A 23,074-nucleotide genomic window follows, 5' to 3' on the forward strand; every position below is an offset into this window, starting at 1 on the left:
GAGGTTCACCAATCTGATGAAAAACTGCATCTAAAAATTGTTTAACAATTTTTGAAAAATGTTCCTCTACATAAACTTGCGAAGACATTGAATATACCACATTCTAGAGTTCATAATATCATAAAGATTCAGAGAATCTGTAGATATCTCTGCATGCAAGGGACAAAGACGAAGGTCAATGTTGGATACTGTGATCTTCGGGCCCTCAGGCAGCACTGCGTTAAAAAACAGGCATGATTCTGTACTGGATATCACAGACACTTCCAGAAATCATTGTCTGTCAACACAGACCACTGTGCCGTTCACAAATGCAAGTTAAAGTCTTATCATGCACAGAAGACCCCATATGCGAACCCAATCCAGCATGCTGCCGTCTTCTCTGGACCAAAGCTCATTTAAAATGGACTGAGGCAAAAAGAAAACTGTCCTGTAATCAAATTAATCCAAATTTGAAATTCTTTTTGAAATGCCTTGTCATGTGGACTTAAGAGGAGAGGGGCTGTCCAGCTTGTCATAAGCGCACAGTTAAAAAGCCTGCATCTCTGATGGTATGCTGTCGCTTTAGCGCCTGTAGTGTGGGCAGCTTACACATCTGGAAAGGCCCTATCGCTGCTGAAAATGATATAAAAAGCAACATGTGCTCCCATTCAGACAATGTCTCTTTCAGTGAAGGTCTTGAATATTACAGCAAGGCAATGCTAAACCACATACTACATCCATCACAACAGCATGGCTTCACAGTCGAAGGGTCTGGGTGCTGAACTGACCTGCCTGAAGTCCAGACCTTTCACCAATGGAAAACAATTGTGGTATCATAAAAGGAAAAATTCAGCAAAGACGACCCATGACTGTTGATCAGCTGGAATCCTACATCAGACAAGAATGGGACAACATTCCTCTCTCAAAACTCCAGCAACCAGTCTCCAAACTTACCAGACATTTACATACTGTTGGCAAAAGAAGAGGAGGAACTACACAAAACTAAACATGGCCCTGTCCCTACTTTTGAGATTTGCTGCTGCTATCAAATTCAAAATGAGGTAGTATTTCTCGTAATTGGTCAAATGTCTCAGTTTCAACATCTGATATGTTGTTTGTATTCCACTGTGAATAAAAAGGTTTATGAGATTTGCAACTGATGCATTCTGTTTTATTTACATTTTGCATAACAACCCAACGTTTTTTGGAATTAGGATAGTAGTTCATTAGTTATTTGACAGGGTATATGCACATCACAACTACAGTTTGCTAAAAATCCATTTTTACTGACTTGTCACTTTACTTGCCCCTTACTTTCCCATTAAATCCGTTCGTTCCTCAAGTTAGTCAAATAGTCTTAATTTTCCAGAACTTAATGCACATATTTAGAAGATTAATCAAGAAAAAGCAGATCAGAACACTGCCAGTTTACTACTGAAAACCTAAAAGCTAAAAATAAAGCCCTATATTGCATTTGACGTTAACAATACGTAGCTAACACTTGATGGTAGGAATGTTAGCAAACAAGTACTCACCATGCTGAAGACTTCTCACATCAAATATACATTTAGCACCGAGGAAGGTAAATTAAGTTGTTTGAAATTGAAAAAGAAATGTGTTGGATAAGTGATATCAATTTTTGTCATGAAGTTTTATGTCATATTATTTCACTCTTAAGAGAAATACAGCGGTCACGCTGTGCACAAGTGGGTGGCGATGATGCGCTAAACGACAGTTGCAGCCCGCCATTGAAGAAGAAGAAGAAGAAGAAGAACGGTACCGGCGGAGGGATACATTTTTGCATAGCACGTCGAAGCCGGGCAATTCTGCATCATCGTAATACGGTCTCCACGTAGTTCCTGAATCATATATTTTAATACAGTTTGATTTGAAAATCCTGTGCTTCTCTAAAGTAGATATCTAATTGTTGAAGAGGATACAAAACCGCATTTGGGCGATTTATCTTCTTTACAGTGCTTGAAAAGACTACGGGATGGTGAGTACGAAATGCTACCGTTAATGTATCTACCGTTAGCGTTTTAGCTACTGTTAGCCTGTTACCGTTAACGCGGATTGTACCGTTTTGCAACCGTCTTGAAATAACAGCTACAAGTGATGATTGTTGCTTCAGGTCTTTTGACAAATGAACGTTAATACCCCTTGTTGAACCTTTATAGGAGTCAGAGTAGCGTTCAAGTGATTTACCAGCACGCAACTAGCAAATATTGAGGTTGGTGGACACATGAGAAACAAATAAGTGTGGCTTATTTGGTAATTTCTAAACTTTGGGTCATTGGTCCGCTTTACAAATGGTTGTCAACCGTTTTGTTGAATATCGGACAGCTGCGCAGCATACACGTCGTGATATGAGCGGAAACAGTCCGTCTGTTTCCCGTTGTAATCTTTTATGCATTTGCCCATGTGTTTGTAAATTCGCTTTGTTAACCGCGTCTGACCAAGTGTAATAATTTTCAGCGTTCAATCGTTAAATTTTAATCGAGAGTGGGCGTGGTGACGGGGTTGCTATATTATATAGACTGTCCAGATTTAGAAGCTAATCTCGTTAATCTTGCGAGATTAATATCAAACTCGGGCCAGCTGTTGTACGAACTACCATTTTGGTGTCCAACATAACTAGTTGCTGCAACATGGGCAGCACCTCTTGAAAGCAACCCAGCAGGATGTTTTGATTACAGTGTGACATGCGCAACAAGCGAATAATGCTTCTCTCGCCATCAATTGCGATTACATAAGAGCAGTGCTCAACGTTAGCAACAACTGTTGGCATTAGAAATTGTAGCAAACGTTTTGGACGATGTGTTCTCGCAAACACCATAATGACAGCATCTTTCCCGTTACGTATTGCGCCATAGCGTTGCGCCGCATTCTGCTTCTTTTTGAACCCCCCCCCCCCGCATTGAACCAAACCATGGTGCAGTAGGCTGGCCGCAGTGCACCCTCCAAAATGGTAACCAAGTATGTCAGAAGAGCCCCCCACTGTGTCACTACTGCCTCTGTGTGTCATCATTTATCTGTTACAGCTAGAGAACTCGGTATTGTCAAATAGCAGACACATGGTCTGTGGCCGAAAAAAAAAATCATCTGCCAAGTACAGAAACTTGTATCATGCATGCCACAACACTAGTCAGGCTGTCAGAACAGAATTATTTGTCTTCACTGCATTATCAAAAACCTGTAGCCTCTGTAGTTGAATATTTTTATGATCTCTTATTTACCGATGAATATGAAAGACTGTTAGGCATTTCACAGCAGCCTAACAAATCCTGTAACACTCTCATCTGTGCTCTGATCCACACACTGCTTGCTTCAGCACCACTGAATCAGTTGGACGGAGTGGATACTCTGCAGTCTGTCTTGCTCTCTTCTTTTTTTAACACCCCCCTCCACCACCACCAACCAACATGGTGACTCATTGAAATTGACTCGAAGAACACATGGTGCTGCTACCACCTCGAGCTACAGAAATGTTAGCTTTAATCTCTTTGTTTTTGAAATGCAAAAGGGTGGTTGAACATTTGTTTATATGTGATGCAATAGCATGAAATAGACCAGATTTCTGCAGCTATGTGAGATTATCTGCCATGATCACTACATTCAGCCTTCACTCTTCTGAAATGATTGATCTGCATTAGTACCAGTATAATCAGTTAATGCTCACTACTTGGCTCACTTCAGTACTGGTATTTTAACTCTTATTTTCTGCAAGCTCATGCTGGTTGTGTCAGAGTCTTGTTTGATTCACTTGTAGACTTAATGAGGGTGCGTACACTGGCATAAAGCAGCAATCAACAGATTGTACAGAGGTTAGGTATTAATGATAAACTGAGTCTCACATCTGCTTAGAAAAAAAGGACTCAGAGAGGTGGTTAGCTGCTGTGCCATTCGGTGTGCTACATTGGCGACCCTGTTCGTGTCTCACTAATTATAGCAGGCGTGTGTATTTCAGGCTGTAGAGTATTTATACCCGTCCCTCATCACACTTTCTCAGTCTGAAGTGGGCATGTTGAGTGACTTAGACAGGCCCGTGGAGACCTCATGAGGATGGCAGCATTATGTCTTGACTGAAGTTTCAGATGAATCAAGTGTGTGAATTAAGAATGATGTTTAGTCACTTATAAAAAATAGTAAAAGCTGTCTTAAGAGTGTAGCATTGGCACATTCTCTGAGCTTCTTCCTTCACTGCAAAAAGTCTAGATTAATCAAAATAAAAACAGCAAAAGTTTTATGAAGACTTTAGGGCTGGGTGTTGCTAAGAACCTCACGATTCAATTCAATTTCGATTCTTTGGGTTGCGATTCAATTCCATATCGATTTAATATTGATTTAAATGCTTTGATGTTGATTCAGTAAGAAGTAGAAATACACAAATGACTGCTGACAATTTTTAATTATTATTTTAATGCCCATGTGAACATATGTGGTAGGTCACCTCACATTTTTTAGCAATAAAACATCTGAAAATAAAAATTTGCACAACAATAACTTATTCGTGCATAAGGAGTACAAAAGTAAAAAATATGCCAGTTCTGTATAAACACTGAAAAAGTAAAGTGCATGTAAACTTTAATAATATTTCTTTCCTCTTGGAAATTGTGATAAACCTCACATAACATGGTTATGGTTGGTTGTTGTTTGGTCGAGTGCAGCCTCTGTCCATACAACGCAAATCTCACGCACAGTGACCCCCACTGGCCAGGAGGTGAATCGATTCAGAGGATTTGCTGAATCAATATTGAACTGAGGGGGAAAATATTGCGCTGCATCGATTAATCAATATTTTTACCCACCCGTAGAAGACTTGCTATGGATGTTTACATGTGCAGTATTTCTTTAGTACCATTAAAGTCATTCTGCCGGGGGTTTCTAAATGCACTTTTTGCATGGACGCTAAATAAAATGATCTGCTCTCATAATAATGTTTGTATAAGTATGAGTACTGAAATACAATACCAAAGTGGCACCGCTACAGACACGTCAAATACCTACCAAGCTGGATCAAAACATGAATTTCGGTGTCACTTCATGGGATTGTACCACCCCAGCGCAACCCCCCTGCCACTCCAAATGAAAGGCACAAAATACCTTATGGATTTAATGGAATTTGTGTAGGCCTACTCTTGGTTTATTTTAGCAGAGCATGAACAGTTTTTATTCATTTTGCTGCTCATCTGCCTCTTCCTTTTATTTAGGCTTACGTTATGAGTTGTCTCTGATGCGGCACTAGTATAGAATTTTGACCAAGTCTTTACATCGAGAAGTCACATCTGTTTCCTTTTCTTATCCCTTTCATTGAGCTCATCTCAGCAGAAAAGAGCATTTAAAAATGATCAGACATTGCATGAACTTAAAATGCCACCACCTGTCTCTTCTATATTTATGTCTAGGATTTTTTTTGGTCCAAAAGTATTGGCCCTAACTAAAATCAGACATTTCCTCTGAATTAAACCAGAGGACATGTATGTTGTTTCTCTACTCCCTGATTTTTCTGTTTTTTTCTTACTTATGGGCTTTTATGGATGCCAGTGTTTGTGGACTGATGACATGGCTGTCATCAGTCCACAGATTAGGGTGTTCGGGAATACACAGTCTCTTGCCTCTCTTGCACTTTGTAAGTAACAGAAACTTACGTTAGCCCGTGCATCTCTAAAAGACACTAAAGGCACTTAATTAAACAAAGCCAAGTGGTAAATCAAACCATTGGCAGAGATTGAGTCTATGATGGAGAGCAAAGCAGAGAGACACTGAGAAAGAAGAGGCCCATCTTCTTCATCCATCAAACATAATACCAAATTTTTCCTCATGTCTGTGCCAAGGTGTTTCCTCTAACTTCTTTAGAGCTTAACAGCTGTGAAACAAACAGGAATAAAATAAAAATAAATAAAATCCTCTTTATCCATGTCAGTGTTTTGTATTAGCATTCTCCTCCTTTTTGCCGTCTGTGATTTTGGATGTCTGTATTGTTTTTTTTTTTTTAAACCTTTGTTTTAAAATTAACATAAACATAAATGGCATACTGAAACAGATCCCTATCCTGCTGTTCTTTCTTAATAAATTTAGGGCCCTATGAAATCCGTTGTATTTTTTTGGCCAAGTTCCATTTTTTTCTGTTTTAATTTTTGGGGAATTCCGTTTTTTAACCTTTCCAGTAATTTTTCTATAAAAAAGAATGCCATGTTTATGCAAATGAATAAAATGTTCACTAATTATACAGAAATAACTTTAAATTTATTGAATGAGCTGCAGTTTGGATAACATTGATATAAAATAATTCTAACCAGTGTAACATTAACATATTGCCAACATTTTAAGACACATCCACATGTATAATCACACTGGGTCCTAACTGATGCTTATAATGTTAATGAAGAAATCCTTCTGTTCTCTCAAACACAGAGTGATAGTAACTTAAAAAGAAAGTAACAACGTAAAATGGTTAAAAGTAAACCTGTTACTTAAACTTTTCTTTGCTCTCACAGTCTGTAATGGTCCTTACAGTTTGATGCTGCATTGTGTTATTCCTGACTGTAATGGTTCTCTCCTCATCTCTCTCCATACGTTGTTGCCGGTGTTTCACGCAGCTGCTTTGACATGCTTTGTATTGATTAGGAAGGGGCAGGGTGAGTGTTTGTGAAGTGAGGCACAAGAAGTGCCACGCTTTAGTGATCCCATGGAACATATTCCCCAGATATACATTCCACTTTCTAAAAAAAAAAAAAAAAAACTGCATTTCAGTCATATTCATTCATTTTCTGTGATTTCCGCATTAAATAGTAGATTCCATTTTTATTGGCCAATTCCGCGATTCCGTCAATACGGAAGTCATAAGGCCCTATAAATTTAAAGCTCAGACAGTTCTGCAGTCAGTATATGGGGGGACAGTGAACGTCTGCAGGAGAACCTTCAGACAGGCACAACTGAAGAGTGAGGCAGCTATGCACAGTGACAACAGTTTACCCTGACCAGAAAGATGCATGCACCTGATTGGATGACATTTCACTCCAAATAGGCTGTTCCAGTATACAAAGATTTGAAATATTACTTTTTAGGCTTTCTGCCTTTATTTGGACAGGACAGTTGAAGAAAGACAGGAAATATGGGGAGAGAGAGAGGGGGAAGACATGCACCTTACATTTTGATCCTATGACCAGTGTGTTAAGGACTATAATCCCAGTATATGAGTGCCTGCCTGCTCTACCCACTGAACCACACCGGTGCCCTGTACTCTACAAAACTTTAAGTCTGGTTCATGCCAATGCATTGAAACTGTGCTGTGCACACAGAAACATAAATCAGGCCTTGTACAGCCTCTACAGTAAAATACTGCCATGATTGGAAAAATATGTATCCAGTAGCTCTTGCTTAAGGTAGCTTAGAATTGTAGTAGTTATTGGTAAGACGGCTTCTGAAAAACATACAGAATAAAACTTTTGTTGTATCATGACACATGAGATTTTATTAAGTGTTGTACTGATTGATTTGTTTGCCGTATCATATTCTTTATCCATGTGGATTTGTGCCACTATCAAGCTATTTACATAAACCATCACAATGAAAATAAATCCAGAAACGATCTCTCCACCCTTTCTATTATTAGATGTCTATTTCTTTGTGTTTAAGTTAGTAATAATGTCATCTAGGTAGCTAGGTCAGAGACAGATTTTGCTAGAAGGGCAATACAGCGTATCATATCGTAATTATATGTAACATTTGATCCATATACTTTTTTAGAAACTGAAAAATATTGGTACATTGCAGGTCCCAAATGAATAAATGCCTTTAAATACACATATAAAACATAAAATGTAATTTAAGATACACAAAATAACATTAACAGAGATTCCTTTGAATGTTGTTTGTGTTATGGACTCTGTTTCACAAATGTCTTCTTCTTTTTACAGGCTGATCAGCTGACTGAGGAGCAGATTGCTGGTGAGTGCATCTTGTTTATTTTTTTCCTGAGGTTTAGCAGTTTGGTCATTCACCTTTAGACTTATGAAACTAAGATGTCTCAGAGATTAGAGAAACCAGAGATGGCTGTGAGGTGTCGGTTCAGACTGGTTCCTCTTCGAAGCACTGATTAAGATCTTATCCTTCTAACAAGTTAATTACATTCACATGACACTTAAAGGTGGTAATCAGATCCTTATGATGCAGCTAAATTAAAACCTGCTGGAGTCACAACAAGGACCTCAGGATAAAACCTCACAGGGAAAACTGAAAAAACATGTATTTTTGTCCTTTTTTAGATTTGAATTAGCTACGCTCAGATATTGTCAATAGTGAAATGTGTCTGTATGAAAAACATTCTGCATGGTGTACTAACAGTGTTTTTTTTTTTAATGTACAGAGTTCAAGGAGGCATTCTCGCTGTTTGACAAAGATGGTGATGGCACGATCACCACTAAGGAGCTTGGGACTGTGATGCGCTCTCTGGGTCAGAACCCCACTGAGGCTGAACTGCAGGATATGATCAATGAGGTGGATGCTGATGGTGAGGATGAAATTAGCTTCTTTATACCAGTTATTTACTCAATTTTTGTGATCAGATTTGTTGAATGTTCTTTCTGCAGTGTAAAGATACTATGATATAAGATTTGCTTGTTTATACAATCTTTTCTTTCCTTTTGTTTCACTAAAGCCAGTGCTATGCCTTGTTACCTGGGTGTAAGTTCCTTCTCAAACAGAAAAAGGAGCTTTTGATAATACTGCAGAAGCCCAACAGTGGGCCTGCACAAGCTTATGGAGGGGGTGTTATATCTAGCTAAAAGCTTTGACTCTGTTATATCCCATTGTCATTGTTAAGTTTTATTTATAGCTGAAATTATATGGTAGCTACCATACCATGATTGTTTTAACCTCTTTATATTTGTTTGTCTTTGTAGGTAATGGTACAATTGACTTCCCTGAATTTCTGACCATGATGGCCAGGAAGATGAAAGATACAGACAGTGAGGAGGAGATCCGAGAAGCCTTCAGAGTCTTTGACAAGGTACATCAGGGCTAAGCAGACCAAGAATGTAGGAAACGACTTATTTATTTGAAGAGATGTGTAGCAAATATTGTGTGTAAAAACAACAAGGCATTCATTTCTATTCAATTTAAACTAGCATAAATCAAGGCAAAATCACAGTGCTGTTTCAAAGCATGATTTATGCCACTATGATGTTTCACCTTCACTCTTACCATAATTATATAGCAGTAACCCGATCAGGATGATCTTACTGTTTGTCTTTATAAAAAAGATACTGGTGTTTGTGCTCCTGAGCGATTAGCATGTGATTCTTAGGATGTTTTTCTGAACACTGTACCCGCTCCAAACTATGCAAAAAGAATAATAACAACAGATTACCTGCACGTGGCCATTTTTTATTCTTACTCTCTGATCCCAAAATAATATAAAACAAAAAAAAAATAGTTTCATGTTTGATTTCGTTCAGAAAATAGCTACGAGTGTTAGCATTGCTAGGAAAATGGAAATGCAAATTGATGTTTGCAGTGACACTAGCTGCATTTCTGTTACCCTTAGAAATGTGTAAAATCTAAATAGCCCAATAAAAACTGGTAATGGAATCACCTGAATTTTAAAAGAGCTCACAAATATTGCTAAAACGTTTTTTACGCTCTCATGAGGTGGTTTTTCAGACGCTTGGATATAGAAATGTATCACAATAGTGCAATGGAAACACTTTATCAGCATTTACATGTCACAGGAGGTGACGTACCCTGTTATATGACCAGTTCACTCTTGAGACAATATGGCACTGTACACTTGGACAGACGAGATGAGACTTTTCTTAACATCACACCCTTATACGTGGTCTTTGCCATACAGACAGACTTTGCCTCTTAACTATCATCTATTGCCAACAGACAACAGGTTTTGAGTGTCCAATTTGTTCTTAATATCACAGGAGATGGATTAAAATTTTTAAAAAGTATCGGCTCCTCTAGGGCTTTCTGTAATGATGTAGCCCTTATAAATATAAAAAAAACAGTTGTGTGTTTCGCTTCATCTAAGGTCAAAATTGCAACATTTTCATTAAAGTATATCTAAGTGGTTGAACAGTTTGAGAAATTTGGATCATAATTTTTCATGAAGGAGGTGATTATTGGTCCTAGGGCTGGACCAGAGAACCCCGAGAACCACTGATCTACAGTATGTCGTGCTGACACAGCTAAATGCCGCACATATGGCTAAGAACAAGTAAAGCAAAAGATTTACAGTTCAGCAAAATGAATGCAGTGGAATTAACAAATGAATTAAAAAGAAAAGTTCATTTTTTCTGCTGTCTATAAACCCAGATATGACCAACTAGCTGTCACCTCTCAGAATTTCATGTTAGTGTTGTTCAGCCTTGAAAGGAAAAAAATAAACACAATTACAGTTTAGTTCTCATATTTCAATTTGCAGGATGGTAACGGCTACATCAGTGCAGCAGAGCTACGGCACGTCATGACCAACCTAGGGGAGAAGCTCACTGATGAAGAGGTGGACGAAATGATCCGCGAGGCTGACATCGATGGTGACGGCCAAGTCAACTATGAGGGTGAGATGCACTTTTTCGCCTCTTTCACTCTGCTTCATATCAAGATTTACATGAAAAATCATGCACTTTTTACTTGAGATGCCTCGATGGATTAACCAATCATTATCCGCTATTTTTGATCACAAATATGTGACCCCGAATTTCCATATACAGCATGTGCGCCGCGGAACGCCAACGAATCGATCTGCAGAGCACTTCGTTCCCTCTCTAGTCTATCAAAGCATTTCCATGGCCAGCGCTCCAGACCGGCAGCGGTGCATACCTGGAGCGCCGCTCCACTTCGTTTCAAATATGCTGCAGGTCTATTTTGGCGCCGGCCGCTGCCAAACCTCATAAATTCACCGTCGTTCAGAAAGCACCAACCATGGAAGTCACTAGAGTAGAACATCCGGTTCTTTCAAAATAAAACACAATGCATGGACTCCCGATCGCAAATCATCACTTTATCAACATTACGTCTCATCCTGCAGCGAGAGCAAAGGGTCACTGAGAGGTCAGTGGGTCACAGAGCTACAGTGGCACCTTTGACGAGGAAGTTAACTTTTGGGGATATTTAGCCAAAGAATTTTGCATAAAACCACAGGTCCTTTAAGCAAACATGAACCTTTTGACTTCCTAATGCACTCACTCAATGGAGGAAGCAATAATATCATGGACTTATACCAGAGAGGATGATAAATTAACCCCAAAAGGTAAAATAGTCCACTGTTGACATGCTATTTCTGCGCTCTAGACGCGCTTCCAGTGGGCGAGGTCGCTCACCTTTCAGTTGGAGCAAACCCGCGGGGCTTTGGTGCGTGGCGCGCACGCTGTATATGGATATTCGGGGTGATGAAAAGTGGCGATGATGTTTGGGCTGTGATGACCATGTAGTCAGACAAGTCAGATGAAGAATGTCACCATGCTGGTATGGTGGGCATAGAGGGCCAGCATGGAAGAGGTGACTTTGGGTCATCAGAGCTGACTGTTCGGCCCTCTGGGACTAACTGAAGGAAACACTGGCAAAGGGGAGTTCCCAATTGATGACTCTGGTGGAGTGATAGCTTTTACAGGTACATCTCAAAAAATTAGAGTATCTTGAAAAAGTTCAATATTTTTTGTCACTCATTTCAGAAAGTGAAACCCATATATTATATAGACTCATTACACATAGAGTGAAATATTTCAAACCTTTATTTCTTGAAATGTTGATGATTATGGCTTACAGATAATGAAGACCCAAAATTCATTATCTCAGAAAATTAGAATTTAGTGAAAAGGTTCAAAATTGGAAAGTCATGGTGTCACACCCTAATCAGCTAATTAACTTAAAACTCCTGCAAAGGTTTCCTGAGCCTTTAAATGGTCTCTTAGTCTGGGTCAGTAGGCTACACAATCATGGGGAAGACTGCAGACGACAGTTGTCCAGAAGACAGTCATTGACACCCTCCACAAGGAGGGTAAGACACAAAAGGTCATTGCTAAAGAAGCTGGTTGTTCACAGAGTGCTGTATCCAAGCATATTCATAGAAAGATGAGTGGAAGGAACAAGTGTGATAGGAAAAGGTGCACCAGCATCAGGGATAACCGCAGCCTTGAGAGGATTGTCAAGCCATATCCATTCAAGAATTTTGGGGAGCTTCACAAGGAGTGGACTGAGGCTGGAGATAGCGCATCAAGAGCCACTACACACAGACGAATCCTAGACATGGGCTTCAAATGTGGCATTTCCCGTGTCAAGCCACTCCTGAACCAGAGACGTCAGAAGCGTCTTACCTTGGCTGTGGAGAAAAAGAATGGGACTGTTGCTCAGTGGTCCAAAGTCCTCTTCTCAGATGAAAGTATTTTAAATTTTGTATATAATTTGGAAATCAAGGTCCCAGAGTCTGGAGGAAGAGTGGAGAGGCACAGAAGCCACGTTGCTTGAAGTCCAGTGTGAAGTTTCCACAGTCAGTGATGATTTGGGCTGCGATGGCATCTGCTGGTGTTGGTCCACTGTGTTTTCTGAAGTCCACAGTCAACACAGCCATCTACCAGGACATTTTAGAGCACTTCATGCTTCCTTCCACTGACAATCTTTATGGAGATGCTGATTTCATTTTCCAGCTGGACTTGGCACCTGCCCACACTGCCAAAGGTACCAAAAGCTGGTTCAATGACCATGGAGTTACTGTGATTGATTGGCCAGCTCACCTGACCTGAACCCCATAGAGAATCTATGGGGTATTGTCAAGAGGAAGATGAGAGACACCAGACCCAACAATGCAGATGACCTGAAGGCCATTATCAGAGCAACCTGGACTTCCATTACACCTGAGCAGTGCCACAGGCTGATCACCTCCATGCCACGCCGTATTGATGCTGTAATTTATGCAAAAGGAGGCCCAACCAAGTATTGAGTGCATAGAAATGAACATACTTTTCAGAAGCCTGACATTTCTGTTTAAAATATCCTTTTTTTATTGATCATATGTAATATTCTAATTTTCTGAGATAATGAATTTTGAGCTTTCATTATCTTGTAAGCCATAATCATCAACATTTCAAGAAATAAAGGCTTGAAATCTTTCACTCTATGCTTAATGAGTCTATATAATAAATGGGTTTCACTTTCTGAAATGAGTGACAAAAAACATTGAACTTTTCCAAGATATTCAGATTTTTTTAGATGTACCTGTACTGCTTATTAGTCTGCACAGTTGTCTTGTAGGGGCCTATTTTAAGGGCTTTATTGGGTTTAGAGATTTCTTCACTTAGCGCTTGTCCTTTCACTTCAGATCTATAGGCTAATTGAATTTCCAGCCAATAAGTACTAAGCACATCAGCACTTTGAATCAAACTGGACAAAAATGTGGCAGCTTTGACTGTTGGCTTAAAAAATCTCAGTCATCTCTGCTGATGCAGGTCTGTCATCATCCTTCTCTCAGAGCAGCTGTGGTAAGATAGTTAGATAATTAAACAATGTGACACGACTTAACATCATGTGCCTAAGCCCAGTCAGTAAATGTCACCATGATGTGCTCAGGTGCAACTTCATTCTCATGTCGGTTTTGGTAAGGAACTTGAATAAAAAAAGTTTTTTGGAGGTGAACTTTGTTTTTTAGCATTACGAACTAATTGTAACAGTTGCATAATGCAGCTGAGATAATGTCCTGAGGCTTAATGCCTTTTGTTTATTAGACTGTTTGCACTGTTTAGTCCGTTGAATAGGCTTAACACTTTCTCATTTAGTCAATAATCATGTTAAATAATTTGCATATAATTAACACATTTAATTTATGAATCATTTCTTTGTGTAAGCCAGTTGCCTTTTTTATTCAGACTGTTTAAATAAAAGCATGTTGTTGACTGAAAAAGGGCAACTTTTGTGCTCCTTTATCAGGAGAGGCTGTCGTCTGTATGAGGTCCTAGTGCACTGCTGACCAACTGCTGAACCAGCTGCTACATCAAAACACAAAATATGATCAGTATTGGTGTCTGCTGGTCTCAGAGATAAATGTAATGGGTTTTAGTGTCAAAAAGAAGAGAGTAAAAAGAAATGTGATGGGGGTTAAGGTTTTCACATGAAGAACAGTTTATTGTTGCTTAACAGCTTCAAAAACACGAGCATCTGCATCTGTCTTCTAACCCAAATAAAGTGATGATGACTCCAGGCATGCAGCTGTGGGAGATCATGGTTTACATAACCCACTTTAAATCGCTCTAAAGTAAAACCATGCTTGAGCACTTATTCTTTGGCAACAAAGTTTTTGGGTTTCAGTCTTTTATGTCAGCAACTTGTAAGCTCAGTGATTCAGCCATCATGTACCGTGTTGGCAAGAAGTGGGTGACTGCAAACTCACAGCAGGAGATTGTTTTGTTATATCCTGTTATATCATAATTCTGTTGAACTTATCACAAATAAAAAGGCCTTTTAATATGTGCTGATTTTTAGGATGGTAAAACTTAAAGATACAGAAGTGTGCATACGTTTTAGGCATGTAGGGTGCTCAGGGATCACAGTGGGGCCGGATTTGCCACAATCTGGGGCTGGAAAGTGGATGGAGGGGCAGAGTAGAGCTCGACACTTGTGTGTCACTCGGCTACCAAGGTTGCGCTCGATGGCATCTCTGTTGTCCAGGTCTTTTCGCCTCAATAATATGCCCAGAGACTGTTAAAGGTTTTCAGGCCCTTGGGCATCCACAGAACAATCAGCGGCTTGTGGCTGCCCTACTGCCCGCCCTGATGGTACCCTAGGCCAGTGTTTCCCAACCATTTTCCCTTGGATAGGTTATACACCTTTAAAGAAAAGACTGCTGTGTGATTTTTCTTATCAGAACACTTTTTGTGTAAACTACATAGTAACTATTTTATCATGGTTTAAGTCAAATGTGCAAATCTAATTTTGGCAACCTCAGAGCCGACAAAGCCTCATGGCCCCCCTGAGATCTTTGGTGTCCCCCCTAGTGGGTCCTAGACCCTAGGCTGTGAACCAATGCCCTAGGCCATGCTTATGCACAACATCCACCCCTTACTTCACCATGAAGTTGTGGACTTTGTTGTTTTCATTATATATGCATGCCCCATGTCGTATGTAAAGACATCTAGAACACTACCAGGGTTGTGTCAGTCCTCTTTCCCACCACATGGTCCACTCAGGAGGGTTTACCTGGCACATATAGGCCTTACTTCAGCCTCAATTTTTGGCCCAAACATGACTACAAGTTCTGCACAGTACTGAATACCAAGAAACACCATACAAGGTAGTCATACAACCATAATGTCTTAAAGGAGACAAAAGGCAATCACACATGACAGTATTAACACGCTGATCAAGGAGGCAGATAGGCTTGTAACTTTTTGGATAATTACTATTAAACAACTAACAAAGAAGAGCAAGAAGCAGGCACAACAAAGCATGAAAAGGAGTAGTTAGCAGCAGAGCTCTGAGATTGGCAGCTTCTTATCCCTTTCCTTTTCTTATCTGCACTGTTTTAAAAAAGCTTTTCGATGTGTGGGCAGAGAGATTAGAAGATATTGCTGATGATAAAAATGTAATGTTTATTTGCATTTTTACATCATTATGTATCATTTGAAATCAGGATAAATTGAGCGTTTAATTTATGTTTTTGCTTTGTGTTGTTTTGTTTTCCTCTTTTGGTCTCATGGTTAATATACCACAGGCTGTTCCATCTATCACAGATAGTTTAAATAACACCAGATGGGACAACCCTTTGCCTGCACACTGCTGGTTAAAAGTAATAAATGAGGGAATTGTAGAATTATGAATATCGGGCTTTATTTTGCTCTCTTTTCCCAATGAAACATGAACTAAACCCTGACCTCGGTAAACTGAAGGAGTCTTAACCAATGTTCTATGTTTTTACCTTCAGAAGTATTATGGTCTTTATAAGCTATACTTTAAGATAAAATGATCACGTTCTTCATAAATATGGTTTTTGTTTACTATTATGGTTTATTGGCTTACATTAGATTTAAATGTAGGTATTAATTTGGAGCAAATACAATCTTTGCATGGACGGCGGTTGAAGGTTTAATCCTTGTCTCTCTTCTTTCCACAGAGTTTGTCCAGATGATGACTGCCAAGTGAAGAGAACAGTGAAATTTCTCTCAGCATTGCTTGTCCTCCTAAGATTAATGTCTTTAAGAACCAAAAAAGGAACTATTATCAAAAGATAAACCAAATACCCCCTAAAAATCACTTCTCTGTAAAAATGTTCAATTAGTGCTTCAGTACAGCCAACTACTTCTAAGGCATCTGTTTAGCGAACACCAACAGAATAATCCAGAGAGAAGTTAATGGACCAAGCTTTTAGAGGGCCGAAGCCCGTACTTCAGACCAAGATTCTGCTGAGTCACCCAGCTCCTGATTAATTTAGAGGAAAGAGCAACACTGAAAAGGCAGTGGGGTAGGAACCCACACCACGGTTAGAACACTGAAGTTGGCTGTTTAACTCCTTTTTTTATTTTTGTTTTGGGTTTTTTTAATATTCGACCTAGAAAAACTGACTCACTTGCACCAGTGGTGATCCTTTAAATACTGAATTGAGTACTCTTCTTGCATGCACCCTTTCTGTGGCGATCTCTTGTCACAACAAGGAGGCTCTGATCCTGTCAGAGGTAGTGGTCAGATCGTGTACACACTGGAGGTATATACATTACTATATAGCTATATATCTGTAAAATTTGTGTCACTATGATTATTGCAAGAGCAGATAGTTGCGGTTTAGGGTGTTCATTGGTGCTCGGTTGGAGATGAGCATTGAAGAGTTCAGACAAGAATGAGAGACTGAAAATTTCTGATGGTTTTCCCCCTCTGGGATGTGATAGCGTCTTGTTTTTGAGCAGTGGGCTTTACGTCGCCTGCAGCACTGATTGGAGGCAGCAGTTTGTTGTTTTGCTTCAGGATGATGATTGTGAAAACACTGAAGGACTGAGTTGATAGCTTTTGTTCTTCAGATATCCTGATGATACTATATTGATGTAATGCTTTATTACTGTGTTCTCAAATATTAATGTATTGATGACAAACTTTGGTCACAAACTATATCTATATATAAGTGTGTCGTAAAGTTTGCATTGCCTATTGTTGTAGTAAATGACCTGTGACATGTTTTCTCTTGGTTTTGAAATGTGCCATAATACTCTTGAACGCCTCAACCTTCTTGCAAGACTCGTAGTTCATTAGGATATAATAAACCTACTTAATATAATAACAGACATTAAAAACATGCAGTTGAACATATTTGCACTTTGGTATAAACCACGTGGATATAAAAATGTTTTGTTTTAAAAAAAGAAAAAGAAACCAAATGTCACTGTTGCTGCTGCTATAACAACTCATTTGTTACACTCATTTGTCGTCCTTGTTGGTGTCTGATCTTCAGTTTGTAGTCCGGTGATTCAAACTTTAACCTGCTTGCTGTTTTACTGAACAGATTAATATACTGTATATTCACAAACATACTTGTAGTGGAGGTGACGTGTTTCATTTGGGCTACTAGACTTTCAGATACAGGGGGTGTAGCAAAGAATTCAGCTTTAGGTGAGAGATTGGTGTCAGTGAAAAGCTTGAGCAGTTTTATGGAGCAGGTTATCTGAGGTAATTTCCTCAAAGCATGAAACCTAAATATTGCCCTGTTGGAGGCGCTTTAATTGGATTTATTTGCTTCAGATGAATGGAGGTCAAAGTTAAATGGACTGTTAACTTCTGAAGGTGTCAAAAATGTAAAGATGTGATATATTTTCCATAAATCAATAAACTGACTGAGCTTTACTTCCCATGTTTCATTGTCATGTCTAAGACTCCTAAATGTGATTTTTTTCTATTTAAAGTCTATGTGAAGCAGCAACAAATATGCATTTAGGACTGTTGATAGGGTTAAATCAGAATTCATTAATGGATTTACACAGTTTATTATGATTCATTGCTGATATAGAATATATGTATTCAGGAGTGCATGTCCAAAATGACTCACTTACTCATGTTCCCTGGTTACTGTGAGAGCATTAGCACTTTCAGGAGTCCTAGATTAGCTGCTCTCTCAGTCTTATTAACCCAGTTAAGTTTAACTATTTAGCTGAAACCTGGATCACTAATATATAGGCCTGTTAATATTAACGTGTTAATGCTCGTTATTAATCTGGAAAGCTTAACGTGTCAAAAAATAACACAATTGAATCATATGACTAAGTTTGACCACAACTTCATCCCATAGTCCTCTTTTGCGGATGTTTACATCCCGGGGGTGAAAAGGTCAAAGGTTGGTCAAACAAGCCAGCAGTGATGATTGAGGAGACAGACCCAGGTCTGCTTCACAGCAAATTTCAATTTAAAAAGCTGCCTAATGGAAGTCTGAATGAAAAAAAAAAGTTGTGTGTACATACTGCAGTGATGAACTGTCTTTACACTGAAGCACAACGACTCTGAAGTACCACGTCGCATCTTTGCTAATGTTAGCAAAGACGCTAACAACAACACAGGATCAATCCATAACGTCAAGCTACACAGGTGCAAGTCCAGCAGACCTGGGTTTGTCCCCAAAACGTCAACATCTAAGCTAACTAATGCGATCGCTAATGGGTCGCCAGAGACTGCAGACCATCAACATCATTAACGACAAGGGGCTTCAAGATATCATCCAGGTCGCCGTGGATGACCTGTACCACAGAACACCTATGAGAACTACTGTCACAAGAATCCGTGAACTGAATGACAGCTTAAAAGGCAACTAAATTGGAGCAGCTGGCCCGAGCTACATTTGTTACACTAACATGAAACCACTGGACACAGTCAGCAAACACAGCTATTGGTTAATTAATTGGTTAATTGAGGCTCTGCTGCTTGTTTCATAGCCCGTCCTGCCATGCTCTGGCTCAGTGTCTGTAATGTTGCACGACCCGCGGTGACCTTTTACCTTTAAACGAGAGTTCCGTTTGTCATAGGTGCTCGCTAGGTAGCTGGATGTGTTTCATCCGTCGTCGCCTAAACATTTTTCAGTTCTGCACCTCAGGAGAAAGTCATGGACTTTATATAAAGGAAGGATCAATTTTAGAAATGTCTGCCCGTCTGTACGCTTAAGAGAAAAGTGATTAAGAACTACGGCAGCTCATAAGTCTCTCCTGTTGAGACGGTGGAGCTAAAGTTTAGCTCAGATGCTAACACTAAACGCAACACAAACAGACCTGAACATAAACACTTTTCTGAGTTAAAACTGCTGAAGATCAGCTGTTCTCCAGTGTTTTAATACAAGAAAGAAAACAATCAAGAACGGTCAGATACACAGAAAAGAATGATTTTGCGACAAGTAGACTGAATACTCATTAAGAGGAATTATGAAAGGGAAAAAATGTATAGAGAGCTGTTTTAATTTGACTGTTTTCAACATTATTTTAACCCCTTGTTCTCCTGTACTAGCAGACACAGAGCTCTGTCTATACAAATCTCCTTGTGACTTTAAATTCTTAAAGAGATTTTTAATCTGTTTTTCCTTGTTAAATGATAAGAAATAAAATTATAGTAAAAAGGACCGAATGCTACGTAATGAGGTATTTCAAGCAGTGGAGGCAGCCATTAGAGGGCTTTCAGTATCACTAGACTCTGCCCATAGTGCAACTCTGTATGTATGGCTCTATTTACCACAGTGGAGGCAGCCATTGTTGACGGCTTTCAATATAAGCAAACCCAACTCTGCATGGTATGACTCTGAAAGTAGATCACTCACTCTGTCAGTCAGACACAGACAGAGCCATCTGTAGGGCTGGCCTCAGCGGTCAGCCAAAAAGGAGAGCCTTTTCTAAACAGTGCATCTACTTCCCTCCAGCCTGTCAAACACCTGTCTCGATCGGCTGCACATCATCCTTAAAAGCAGCAGATGGAGTCAGGAGAGTTAACAGAGTGAGGTTTATGTGTGAAAACTTAAAAAAAGAAAAATATAATCATTTTCAAGAAGCAGATATGTGTGAAAAAGGGACATGAAAACAGCATTCTGATAAAGTTATTCTTATTAACCTTATTCTAGTTTAATAAAATCAATCAATTTCATATATTCAGGTAATTAAACCCTAATTTAAAAATGCCTATATATAATTATTAGGTTTGATTTTGACAAAGTTTGTTCTGCTAAATGCTAATAGGTTAAATAGTATTATGAGAATAGTAGTTCTCAGTCTCGTCATTTTTTTCTAACATTAAGTGTGTCAAATTTCTGATCATGCTCCACACCATTGTAAAAAGCCATTTACAAGTTCTACTCTTGGATATCTCACTGTATTTCTTCCTAGTCCATGTACCAGTTCCAGAAAAGAGTTCTAATCCCAGACATTCAGATGGGTCAGAGCAAGTCACCCCAGCCCTTCACAGGAGAAACTATCCCAGGCACTCGGTCTAAATATAGCGCCTCATTAGACCGCTTCAGGAGGCTGTGGTAATCCAGGTCAACCAGGGTCAAGACCTCTAACCCTCACACTCTACAAGCAAACAAGGAGCACTTGCCTCTCACTGACGGACAGGTCCCAGAGCCAGTGGGAGGAGGTTTTATCTGGGGCAGGTTGATGTGATTGGCCGTATGCTAATGGTGTGGTTAAGTAGATAAGGTAAATGAATAAGGAAATGGAAGCAGCACACTCAGCAGGTCGATAACTGCAGGATCACAGGCATGGGGAGGTGTGATTATCTCTCCGTGTGGTTGTATAACTGCAGGCTGGAGAAGTTCACTGGTGGAGCTCCCACTGTGTTGTGCAATAATTCTCACAGGGAGCTGTGAGGATTATAAAATTATTTTGTCCTACTTTACACCTCTGTATTTTAGAGTTTTAAGTTTTTTTTAGATCACTACTTTATTCATTTTTTAAAGACTTTCTATCTGTGGATGAGCATTGGCTTTTAGCTCAGGCTGTATTGTGTGGCAGAGGTTACTTTCTACAAGCTTGTCTCTCTATATATGAACATTAGATAAATCTCTGACAGCGACAAAGGATACAGAATATAGATTAAACTACTGTTTGTATGTACTAAGTAGCATGTTGAGTTAACTGATATCATCTGTAGCAGTGATTCTCAATTGGTTGAGTCAAGGGACCCACCATCAACTCCTCAAGGAGAATTGTGACCCAAATTTTGAGGAACTTTTCAGATGGAATCAGATGTATTTAACCATAGAAATAGTAGAGCTTGGGCCTAAGACAGTACAAAAGGTGTAACAAAACCAATGAAATAAAACAAAAGATGCATGTTTTATAGTCTCATAAACAATTTGGCACTATTTTTTTTTAGGCACAAAACCGCAACCCACTGAAAAGGGCATCACAACCCACTTTTGGGTCCCGACCCACCAGTTGAGAACCACTGATCTATAGCATTGGTTCTTAACTGTTCCAGCTTCAGGACCCACCAGTTTTTCAATGAAAAATCATGACCCAACTTTCCAAAAATATTCCACAATCCATGTTTATTTTATTGAATAATGATGCATTTTGGATCCTAAATTGAACAAAATACATGACCTAAAAGAGAGACAGTACAAACCTGACACATTTCACACCCCATTTCCCCACAATTACTGGTAAACTTTTGGTTATTTCAAGAAATCTTGTGAAATTATCTCACAAGAGAGGGAAAAGCAATTTTATTATTGCACAATTAAGTAATAAATGAGATGAAATGTTTAGAAAATATATTTTACATTTACCTATATTGAAAAATAATGTATAGTTGCATGTCCAATGCTTTTCATAGACTTTTTTCCTCTTTTTTTCCACACACAATCACGACCCACTGAAATCAGCCTTGCGACCCACTTTTGGGCCCCGACCAACCAGTTTATACCTGATATATAGTAAAGTTTATACAAATAACTAATTTGACCATCTGTTTTGTTTTAAAAAGACATTCAGAATGTCACTGGAAACCAGAGCTTTAAGAGATGGACTGAAAAATATGGTATTTTTGTCTGAACTGTAGTAAAGGTAAGGGCATAAGACTAATGCTTAAGTTGAAGCAGGGGTTTTTGTAGGTTTTTTTTTTTCTAGGAACATTTTTGGTTCTAACTGTTTAAAATCCCTGGAGCTGATCCCAGCTGTCGCTGGGCAAGAGGTAGGCCACACCTCAGATCAATTCAATCACGAGGTGGCATGAACAGAAAACAAGCAGCCATCCTCACTTTCACATTTATGGACAATTTAAAGTCACCCATCAACCTGAGGAGCACAGTCTGTAGTCTGTGGGAGGAACAGAATATTGTTTTCAGCGCTCTAATCAAGTTTTAGTTTGATGAGCAATAATCAATAGTGAAGTTCTGCACATCTTCAATATGATACTGTGGAAGAGATTTGACTCCAACACTAGGTGGTGCTGTTTCATCAGCTTTCATCTCAAGTTTCCTTCTCAAACGTAAGCTCAGTCCATGTGGTGTGGACAGGACAGGAAGAAAATAAGGTTGAAAAACTGAAAACAGTGGGAGGAACAATGGATTCATAAAGAGGGAAGTTCATAACTTAAAAGGATTACATGCAGCTTGTTTTGGCCATGCAGCATTTCTTAAAGTACAGACATAAGATGTGTTTTTTTTCTGTGTGAACATGGGTGTGTGCTTGGTGTGCACCACACCTAGTGCTCATAGTTGTGTCCAGGCTCTTCTGTAACCTTCAAACCCTCTGCAAACACTGATTGTTACTTCTGATTCTTATTGTGCTTGGAGTTGGTGAGTATTATGTCAACTTAATCAAACAATGCAGACTCTTTCATGATGCAACTCATTAAGAAAAAAATATGCCTTTACAGTCAAGAACAGAATCCATCTTTCCAAGGAGCATTTAAATACTATATTACACAGCGTCTTCCTCTTTGTTGATTCAGTCTTGCATGCTTATTTTGCAGATTGTGCAAACGTGACCAAGCAAACATTGTGCACACATTCACTCTCTCCTCTTTGACATCATTGCAACTGTTTCTTCCCATTTTTCTTTGTTACTGACACATTAATGGAGCCAAACTCAAATGGAATGTGCACCTTTTTGTTAAGATGTCCAAAGCAACCGGTCTGCACAGC

The 23,074-nt window shown here is 39.2% G+C and overlaps 1 protein-coding gene across 1 annotated transcript; it reads left to right on the plus strand.

Moving 5' to 3' along the window:
• The first annotated feature begins 1,745 nt into the window (after positions 1 to 1,745).
• calm3a (calmodulin 3a (phosphorylase kinase, delta)) lies at positions 1,746 to 17,802 on the plus strand. Its single transcript, XM_041802541.1, has 6 exons — positions 1,746 to 1,975; positions 7,899 to 7,929; positions 8,348 to 8,491; positions 8,883 to 8,989; positions 10,412 to 10,547; positions 16,088 to 17,802. The coding sequence occupies exons 1-6, from the start codon at positions 1,973 to 1,975 to the stop codon at positions 16,114 to 16,116; spliced, it is 450 nt and encodes a 149-aa protein (XP_041658475.1). The 5' UTR covers positions 1,746 to 1,972; the 3' UTR covers positions 16,117 to 17,802.
• Positions 17,803 to 23,074: the final 5,272 nt, after the last annotated feature.

This window comes from Cheilinus undulatus, linkage group 2, assembly GCF_018320785.1.
Source record: "Cheilinus undulatus linkage group 2, ASM1832078v1, whole genome shotgun sequence".
In the NCBI taxonomy this organism is placed as follows: domain Eukaryota; kingdom Metazoa; phylum Chordata; class Actinopteri; order Labriformes; family Labridae; genus Cheilinus; species Cheilinus undulatus.